The sequence below is a fragment of the Bombyx mandarina genome, chromosome 10 (genome assembly GCF_030267445.1).
Source record: "Bombyx mandarina strain Sakado chromosome 10, ASM3026744v2".
NCBI lineage: Eukaryota > Metazoa > Arthropoda > Insecta > Lepidoptera > Bombycidae > Bombyx > Bombyx mandarina.
The window spans coordinates 6171355-6181969 of NC_143217.1; the positions used below are offsets into that span (position 1 = coordinate 6171355).

The 10615-nt window shown below is 50.7% G+C and overlaps 1 protein-coding gene across 1 annotated transcript; it reads left to right on the forward strand.

Moving 5' to 3' along the window:
• Positions 1 to 7490: 7490 nt before the first annotated feature.
• Leb3 (lebocin) lies at positions 7491 to 8402 on the forward strand. Its single transcript, XM_028182108.2, has one exon. The coding sequence runs from the start codon at positions 7534 to 7536 to the stop codon at positions 8071 to 8073; it is 540 nt and encodes a 179-aa protein (XP_028037909.2). The 5' UTR covers positions 7491 to 7533; the 3' UTR covers positions 8074 to 8402.
• Positions 8403 to 10615: the final 2213 nt, after the last annotated feature.

A 10615-nucleotide genomic window follows, 5' to 3' on the forward strand; every position in this document is an offset into this window, starting at 1 on the left:
CGCAAATGCCAGAGCCCAATCCTGTGGCCCCTGTCCCGCTAGCGCCTAGCCCCACGCTCCCTCGCCCTCCACGTAGGGTCGAGTTAAGGCCTGCGCCGCCTCCGCGGATATCGGCCGCCCCTGCGTCTACACGGAGAGGAAGGCTAAGCCCTGCGCCAGCGCGGGCTGAAGACATCCGTTCGCCACTGGCGAGGATGGTGGATGAGTGGCCGGCGCTACCGCCGCCTCTTTCCCCCTCGCGTGCTGCGGGGTTGCAGGCTCGCGGGCCACACAACACGGCTGCTGGGATGGTAGAGGTGGACTCCCTCCCAAGCAGAGAGGAAATGGTGGCCTGTATCTCGCGGGCGGTGGCGGTTGAGGTCGGCAAGCACTTTGCCGGCCTCGAGGAGATGCTCCGTTCCTCGATTGGTTCCGGAGACTGCATCCCGGCGCCAACAGCCGCAGCCACTCCGCGGAGCCAGGCCGCCCGGCCGACCTCTATCCCCACTCCATCCGCGAGGCTGGCACGGCGTAGAGGCCGGGACCAAAACAACAAGGGTACGGGTGCCCAGAATCCTGCCCCAAAATCCCAACCCCGTCCCCTTCCTGCTCCCCCGTCAACCATGGACGAGGGCTGGACGGAAGTGGTGAAGCGGGGCAAGAAAGCAAGGCAGCAGACAGCGGCTCTGGCAGCTCCCAGAGGGGGTCGAGCGCCGACCGCTGCAGCACGAAGCACAGAGCTGGCGGCCGTAGCTGCTCCTCGTGAGAATCGAGCACTGGCAGCCAGGAAGAAGAACGGCCAAAAGAAGAGGCCGCGCGCAGCGCGGTCGGCTGCCGTCGTAGTGACGTTGCTGCCGGCCGCCGCCGAAAAGGGCCTCACCTATAATGAGGTGATGGCCCGGGCGCGCGCGGCCGTAAGTTTGGATGAAATCGGGGCAGAGGAGGGCCTCCGCTTCCGGCACACAGCCAATGGAGCGAAGCTGCTGGAGTGTCCCGGTGCCGATAGTTCTGGCATCGCGGACAAACTAGTGGCGACGCTCCGCGTGGCGCTGCCGGAGGATGAGGTGCGCGTGCATAGGCCGGTGAGGATGGCCGAGATTAGAATCACCGGCCTGGACGACTGTGCTACCAAGGAGGAGGTGGCAGCCGCGATAGCCGCCCAAGGTGGATGTGCCCTGGAGAGCGTGACCGTGGGCGAACTTCGCTCAGGGTACTCTGGAGCCAGGTCGGTGTGGGCGCGCTGCCCTGTGGAGGCAGCCACTTCCTTGGCCACTCCTCCGTCGGGAAGATCGACGGGGGATCCGGGGAGACTGCGCGTGGGCTGGATAGCGGCCCACGTGCGTCTCCAAGAACCACGTGCCTGGCGATGTCTCCGATGCTTTAGCACCGGGCACGGCCTCGCTAGGTGCACTAGCTCGGTTGACCGCAGCGGTCTGTGTTTCCGCTGCGGCCAGCCGGGCCATAAAGCGGCGTCCTGCACAGCCGCCCCGCACTGCGCTCTGTGCGCTGCGGCCGGGCGCAGGGCAAACCACCGGGCGGGAGGCAAGGCGTGCTTCCCGTCCGGTGATAATACCGAACGCAACCGGCGCCGAAAATCAAAGCGCCGACAAAAGAGAAGGTTGGCCAGAGGAGCACTGGCCAACGCTGTAATCCCCGATGCGGCGCCGGTGCCGGAGGGCGGGGGCAGCGGTGAAGGGGAGGGGGCGATGGATGTGGTCCAACAGTAATGGACCGCACCTATCGCTTCCTCCAAGGAAATCTAAACCACTCCGCCAGAGCTCAGGATATGCTGTCTCAGAGCATGGCGGAGTGGTCCATAGATATGGCTGTGGTCGCCGAGCCGTACTTCGTTCCCCCAGCAAATGATTGCTGGTTTGGGGACGACGGTGGCCTGGCGGCCATAGTCATAAGAAGAGACGCGGCGATCCCCCCCTGGCGATGGTGACCAGGGGTCAAGGATTCGTCGCGGTGCAGCTGGAAGGGACCGTCGTGATCGGGGCGTACTTCTCTCCGAATAGGCCTACCGTCGAGTTCGGGCATTTCCTGGGCGGGATCGGGGCGATTGCTCGCCGCCTCGCTCCTCGTCCAGTGATTCTCGCGGGGGACCTCAATGCGAAGTCTGTCGCATGGGGCTCCCCCCGCTCGGACGCTCGTGGTAGGCTACTGGAGAGGTGGGCGCACGCGGCCGGCCTCTGTTTGTTGAATAGAGGTTCGGTTGCGACGTGCGTCCGGTGGCAGGGCGAGTCTATTGTGGACGTTACGTTCGCAAGCCCGGCCATCGCACGCCGTATCCGCGACTGGAGAGTTTTGGAGGGGGCGGAGACGCTGTCAGATCACCGATATATTCGGTTTGATCTCTCCGCCCGCTCCGCAGTCGCGGACGTCCACGGGGACTACCCCCGTGGTGCATCCCGGTCATTCCCCAAGTGGGCACTGAAGCGCCTGAATAAGGCGCTCCTGATGGAAGCCTCTACGGTGGCGGCATGGGCGCCCATGCGTCCACACCCAGTCGAGGTCGAGGGAGAGGCGGGGTGGTTCCGGGACACGATGCGTCGCATCTGTGATGCGTCGATGCCCCGGATCGGCCCTAGACTCCCTAATCGCCAGGCGTACTGGTGGTCGCCCGAAATTGCGCAACTCCGCGTGGAGTGCGTTCGGGCGAGGCGCGAGTGCGCCAGGCATCGCCGCCGCCGCCTGCCGCGGCGCAACGATCCGGTTGCGTTCGCGGCGGCAGAGGCCCGGCTGCACGGCGCATTTCGCGTCGCGCAAAGGGCATTGCAGCTGGCCATCAGAAGAGCCAAGAACCAACACATGGAGGGTCTCTTGGAGACGCTGGATGAGGATCCGTGGGGGCGGCCCTATCATATGGTGCGCAATAAAATGCGCCCATGGGCCCCCCCGATCACGGAGCGTCTCCAGCCTCAGCAGCTGCGGGACATCGTCTCGGCGCTGTTCCCGCAGGAGCGGGAGGGATTTTTCGCTCCCGCTATGGACGCGCCGCCGGAATACGACGGCGAAGTCCCTGCTGAGGTGCCCCGTATAACCGGGGCGGAGCTCCGTGTGGCCGTGCGCAAAATGTGCGCGAAAGACACTGCACCCGGCCCGGACGGCGTGCATGGCCGGGTTTGGGCCTTGGCTCTTGGTGCCCTAGGGGACCGACTCTTGAGGCTTTACAACTCCTGCCTCGAGTCGGGACGGTTTCCTTCATCGTGGAGGACGGGCAGACTCGTGCTGTTGAGAAAGGAGGGGCGCCCGGCGGATACTGCCGCCGGGTACCGTCCCATCGTGTTGCTGGATGAGGTGGGCAAGCTGCTGGAACGCATTCTGGCGGCCCGCATCATCCAGCATCTGGTCAGGGTGGGACCCGATCTGTCGGCGGAGCAGTATGGCTTCCGAGAGGGCCGCTCAACGGTAGACGCGATCCTTCGCGTGCGGGCCCTCTCGGAGGAGGCCGTCTCCAGGGGTGGGGTGGCTTTGGCGGTGTCTCTCGACATCGCCAATGCGTTTAACACCCTGCCCTGGTCCGTGATAGGGGGGGCGCTGGAACGGCACGGAGTGCCCCCCTACCTTCGCCGGCTGGTGGGTTCCTACTTGGAGGACAGATCGGTCACGTGTACCGGACACGGTGGGATCGTGCACCGGTTCCCGGTCGTGCGCGGTGTTCCACAGGGGTCGGTGCTCGGCCCCCTTTTGTGGAATATCGGGTATGACTGGGTACTGAGGGGTGCCCTCCTCCCGGGCCTAAGCGTAATCTGTTACGCAGACGACACGTTGGTCGTGGCCCGGGGGGAAGTTTTGCTGAGTCTGCCCGTCTTGCTACCGCTGGGGTGGCGCATGTCGTCGGCAAAATCAGGAGATTGGGCCTCGACGTGGCACTCAGTAAATCCGAGGCCATGTGGTTCCACAGGCCCCGGAGAGTGCCACCTGTCGATGCCCATATCGTGGTTGGAGGCGTCCGGATTGGGGTCGGGGTGCAGTTGAAGTACCTCGGCCTCATTCTGGACAGTTGTTGGACCTTCCGTGCTCACTTTCAGCACCTGGTCCCTCGTTTATTGGGGGTGGCCGGCGCGTTAAGCCGGCTTCTGCCCAACGTCGGGGGGCCTGACCAGGTGACGCGCCGTCTCTATACGGGGGTGGTGCGATCAATGGCCCTATACGGGGCGCCTGTGTGGGGCCAGTCCCTGGCCGCGGGGGTGGCGAAGCTGCTGCAACGGCCGCAACGCACCATCGCGGTCAGGGTCATCCGTGGTTATCGCACCATCTCCTTTGAGGCGGCGTGTGTACTGGCTGGGACGCCGCCTTGGGCTCTGGAAGCGGAGGCGCTCGCCGCTGACTATCAGTGGCGGGCTGACCTTCGCGCCCGGGGCGTGGCGCGTCCCAGCCACAGTGTGGTCAGAGCGCGGAGGGCCCAATCTCGGCGGTCCGTGCTGGAGTCATGGTCTAGACGGCTGGCTGATCCTTCGGCCGGTCGTAGGACCGTCGAGGCGATTCGCCCGGTCCTTGTGGATTGGGTGAATCGTGACAGAGGACGCCTCACTTTCCGGCTCACGCAGGTGCTCACTGGGCATGGTTGCTTCGGTGAGTTCCTGCACCGGATCAGAGCCGAGCCGACGGCAGAGTGCCACCATTGTGATTGCGACTTGGACACGGCAGAGCATACGCTCGTCGCCTGCCCCGCATGGGAGGGGTGGCGCCGTGTCCTCGTCGCAAAAGTAGGAAACGACTTGTCGTTGCCGAGTGTTGTGGCATCGATGCTCGGCGACGACGAGTCGTGGAAGGCGATGCTCGACTTCTGCGAGTGCACCATCTCGCAGAAGGAGGCGGCGGGGCGCGTGAGAGACGCACAATCCCGTCGCCGTCGAGCGGGGGCCAGGGAGGCGGATCTCGCCCAAGCCCTGGCCCTCTAAGTGTTTCGGGTCCCCCCTCACATGTCGGTCTGGGGACCGGCGAGGGGGGCCTAAGAAGACGACGTGCAAGCTGCTCTGCACGCGTTTTACGCAAGAGCATCCGGGTGATGGAAGACCGGCTATCCTCGACCCACGCTGGTTCTGGTCCAGCGGGGTATTCCGTAGGATAGCTCACTCTAACCGGCGCCATCTAGGCGGGCTTCGGATAGCCTGCCGACCGAGAGGGCTGGTGGTCGTGGCGCCGACGACCGCCGGTCCGGCGTCCCGAGGGGGAGGGTGATGGGAGAGATGTGCTCCGCACTAAACGCTTCACTTTCCCCCCTTTGCCTCTTCATGAGTTCTGTCTCATGCGAGGTTTGGACGTTGGTTGTTGAGCGACAGGAGGTTTTAGTCAGTTCGACTCTGACATGCTCCGCCCTCTATCCCCAGTGGAGGGCGGAAGTCCGGCGATTTCCTCCTGACCAAAAAAAAAAAAAAAAAAAACCTACACAAAAAATAAAAAGAAATATATTTTTTTGTTTGTATTCTGCGTTGGTTTAGCTTCAAACGTAGATACTTATATTATTTTACTTTTAAGTGCTTAATACAAATATTGTATTCGGGATTATGATCCGTAGCCCATTATTTTGATCGTGAGGTAAATACCCGTACATATCAGAGGTTAAATATAAGTATCATTTGCAATATATCAAAGTGACCTATGATCTTCATGAACTAAAAGTGCAATGACGTAAGGCACAAAATCTTCAACAATAAACATTGATTACTAATTAAACGCTTATTTATTCGCTTAATATTATACTAAAAACATCGAATTTTTGAAATTACTCAGCGCCATCTTTGATGTCCTTTGATGTAGGTACTATGTCGGAAAACTTCCTTGACTGTCCCATGTTTCATGACATCAGATAAATAGTTAGGGAAGGAATAGAGAACAAATATGTAAACATTATTTTGGCTTATAAATGTTAAGTAAATTTATAAATATACATTTGTAGTAAGTGTTTATAAGGTGTTTCTATTAGATACACTTATGTATCTGCGCAGAAGCCCTATTTTTGAAAAGCTAGTAACAATCCGTGTAAGCATTAATTGGAACGTATGATACCTACATCGCGGCAGAAATGTAGAGACAGCAAAAACAGATTTTTTTTGACAAAAACCTGAATCTCACTTACTTACTCATTCGGAATTTAAAACTTGCATATTTACAAGTATTTACCAAATGAGAGTAAAATTATTTATTTACAATACAATCGAGACTTACACTAATGTCGACATGGCTCAATGTGAGTTGCAGCACTCACGTAGTGATGTCTGTGGACTCCGGTAACCACTTAAATGAGTCGTAAATTTTATTTACCTATCTGTGAAAAAAACATTTGCTTGCACAATTACATGTTCTGAACACTAGCTATCGGATCGTCTGCGTCGGTCTACTCTAGCAATGATGCTCGCTCGGTAGAAGATCTACTCTTTTTTGCCTATTCCTCTATTACCTACGAGCACGACAAAACAAATTTAGTCTTTACACGAAAATAGTCTTTAAATTCACAGCATCAGCACGTCTTTAACATTACCTAATGCTGCTCCCGTACTTACATAATTCAACACAAGCTATCAACAGCAGTCGTTCCACAACAAAGCGGCATCGTAGTCTTAAGGGACCATTAGTCGTCGATTCATCATGCCCCCTGGTTCGACGGCATTCTTACTTCATCATCAGGCCAGCACAGCCCTGGCAGCCCACGACTGAATCTTCAGCATTCGGAGTTTCACATCGCCGATACGGTAGCTCTGCACCACATCGACTATTCTCGGCACTGACGCAGCATTCAAGTATCGACTCACGGCAGATTTGGAGCAACACTGGAAAAACGGTAACACGATCTCCACACTCAGATGGGAGTGATGTAAGATGTACTGATGTAGCTATACTAGCTATCATAGAATATCTTTGAATCGCGTTAACGACATTTTAAAGGTAATCTTTGTATACGAGTTTCATACAATAACATTCGGACAGTAAGTAGATCTACAAAGAAACGATACCTCCTCGGTGGAAATCATCCCTTTGCCTATCCCAAAGCACCACAGTAGGTATACATACAGTATTTATTGTGTGTAATTATTGATTTTTTCAATTTTATTTTTCTTCATTACTGATTAGTATATTGAAAGTTTTGGTCAAATTTAATAGTCCTATCTCTATTTTTATTATTGTTACCTAGTACACTGCAATGTACCTGCCGCATTTTTCTAGAATTTCCCCATGTGCAAAATGATGTACCAGAACAGAGTGCTTTTATCGATAAGATCGTCCATTGTAGAAATTATCCTGCTTATTTACTAACATTCTTGTTAGGCATCAAAGTATAATCTTTCTCTCATAATTTATATGAAACATTGTAATATCTACGTATTGATTGTATTAGGTACGTATATGCAACAGTAATGAGGAAACAAATCATGAAAAATGTTTTGAGGTGAATCTTTGTCATAATAAGCCAGGACTTCCCCTTATCAATCGTAATAATTAACATCGCTAAAGCGGAGGGAAGTACCAAGACTTTCCTCAAGACTGTGTATAAATACCGATCATTGTGATAGTTACTCACATTACCGGTGTTCAATCGATACAATCAACATGTACAAGTTTTTAGTATTCAGTTCAGTTCTGGTGCTGTTCTTTGCTCAGGCTTCGTGCCAGAGGTTCATCCAGCCGACCTACAGGCCACCGCCAACACAGCGCCCGATAACACGTACAGTGCGACAAGCTGGCCAGGAACCGCTATGGCTGTATCAAGGTGACAATGTTCCTCGTGCGCCAAGTACTGCAGACCATCCGATTCTTCCTTCGAAAATCGACGATGTGCAGCTCGATCCCAACCGAAGGTATGTTCGCAGTGTCACCAATCCAGAAAATAACGAGGCGTCCATTGAACATTCACATCATACAGTTGATACTGGACTTGACCAGCCGATCGAGAGCCACCGTAACACAAGGGACCTGCGGTTTTTGTACCCTCGAGGGAAACTGCCTGTTCCAACGCTTCCTCCGTTTAACCCCAAGCCAATATATATTGATATGGGAAACCGTTACCGACGACATGCGTCGGAGGATCAAGAAGAATTGCGGCATTATGATGAGCACTTTCTGATTCCGAGGGATATTTTCCAAGAATAGGGAAAGTTCCAGAAACAAAAGATTTCGGAGTGCACTCCTATATTCATTGAATCGTAATTACTTAAGTTTAAGTGATATTTTTAATAGTTCTGCATAAAAATACAAAGTATTTTAAAGTGGCCGTTTCAATTCAAATAATGTAAGTACTCGTACGTATTGTTTACCATGATAATATCAAATTAAATAAATCTCAACCAATATTGAACTTATGTTTTGTTTATTTGCTTTGCAACAAATTTCTCTCACCTGTTGTAAAAAATATTTTATAATTGTGCTGTGTATTTAAAGTGTAATTAAAGTGTGTAATTAAAAGAAATCATTTTGAATAATTGTTGTTTCTGTTTTTCTTTTCGCCAACACTATACTGTAGTGTTATACCACGAGTACATGTCACTCCCACTGCTGAGACGATTCTAATGATACCTCATATAATTGGAATCCTTCAACATGTTTAGACTCCAGTAGTGAATGCATTCGCGAAGCAGATTGGTGGTAGGACCTCTTGTGATGGTGTTAGGACCTCTTGCAAGTCCGCGCGGGTAGGTACCACCACCCTGTCTATTTCTGCTGTGAAGCAGTAATGCATTTCGGTTTAAAGGGTGGGGTAGCCGCTGTAACTATACTTGAGACCTTAGAACTTATATCTCAAGGTGGGTGGCGCATTTACGTCGTAGATGTCTATGGGCTCCAGTAACCACTTCACACCAGGTCGTTTGTGAGCTCGTCCACCCATCTAAGCAATAAAAAAAAGCTGCCCTTGAGCTGTTGGGTTTCCTTCAGAGGCACTCGGAGCCTATCAGCAAACCGAACCCCTACTTGCTGAGCCTAAAAAATAGGCGCAGACGGTAGAGCACGCTAGATAATTAGAAATACATACGCTCGAAAAATCTTACCCTCTTTCGGCAATCAGGTAATTACATTGCAATAACGGTGTACTTCTCTTCAGACTGAAACGCTGTAGAGATTATTATATACAGAGATAGTAGATACTTACACCCTACGAATAAAAAATCAGCCGCATCTCATAAAAACTTATCATAAAGATTTAGATTCATGTTTTCAACCCGTGTGCAATTTTCTCGCAAACGGTCATCTTCACGACGAAATATTCAACGTCAAGTCAAGATATCGGTCTGCATTCCTTTTGAATAATACATAAGGGTTAAATGGTCGAGACTGCTCTCGAGACGAAATAAAGTTCACGATATTTTTATGAAAACTTAAATTTTGCTTATTTTACCTCATTTAATCTTACTCTTTGGTGTTCGTTTTATACAAAAACTGCTTTTATTTTATTCAAGTTGATTATGAGTTTTGGAAGTTGTTGTTTTGGAACAGTTCGTAGGTCGTCAAATATTAAAGCTTTTCGATGTTATTTTAATTTTTTGCTTTATATATATGTATATATGGTTATTATTTCATTTTATGTTGTTAACATACTTCATTCTAATAATAATTATGAAGAGAAACGAAGTTTTCCGATACAGACGTCTTTTTTTCCGTTTGAAAGTTGACCTACAGTATTATCTATGTTAAATCTACAGTGTACTTAGTATTTATTATCTTTGAAGTCGTCATGATCTAAAGCTTAAGAAGCCCGATGCTCGAATCCCGCAAGCAGCTACAAATTTTTTCAATAAAATACCTACCTACCGAACCTCACGAATGACTCCCACGCTGAAGGAATAACATCGTGTAACAAAAATCAAACCGCTAAATTTGTTTTACGAAATAATTATTGGTGGGAGGCCGCCCTTTGAGCTCCAACGGGTAAGTACAACCAGCCTGCCTATTTCTTTACTAAGCGTATCGGTTTGTAGGACGTTGTACTGTAAAACTAATAATTGGAAGTCTCAATATGGGTGGCAGCGTTTACGATTTTAACTTCGGTAACCACAACACCAGCTTAGAGTTTACGAATTCAAAATTAAAACTTTTGATACTGGGTCAGCGAAAACTACTAGTTGGCTTTGTAAAATAATTAAAATGGATACATTTTAAAATTATAAAAAGTAACAACGCAATAATAAAAGAATTAAAAAAAAAATTGAATTATATTGATAAGTATTATACCAGAAACAGCATAATTAACGGATTTATTATTTGGGTATCAGGGCACTTGGTATATTAATAGATGCGCTAGACAATATTATCAAAACAATGTTTTCATTGGCATTCATATATATGATTAATGAAAATACAAACAAAACCAATTAGAACGATAAAAAAACCGCAATTTATTACGCTATGCTCCAATTGAAAATAACGAAAACGCGACAAAGATTGTACTGGGAATTGTAACTCGGATTTCAGTCGAAAATACACGACGTCTCTATAATTACGACACTTATGCTTATTACATAATTATGTATGTCGTCAAGTATAGTACATGAATTCGGTTGATAAGATTTTATCGTGATATAATTGTAGAGTTATAGTTCTTTTACTTGTGCGGTACTTTCAATTCCTTTGAAACGCCATATGTGTAGTTGTACACTTGATTCAAAATGGGTAGCGTCATCTAATTTGGTTAATAAGGCAG

What these genes read in the sequence shown, in the direction of transcription:
- Leb3 (XM_028182108.2), top strand. Translation starts at nt 7,534, where the DNA reads ATGTACAAGTTTTTAGTATTCAGTTCAGTTCTGGTGCTGTTCTTTGCT.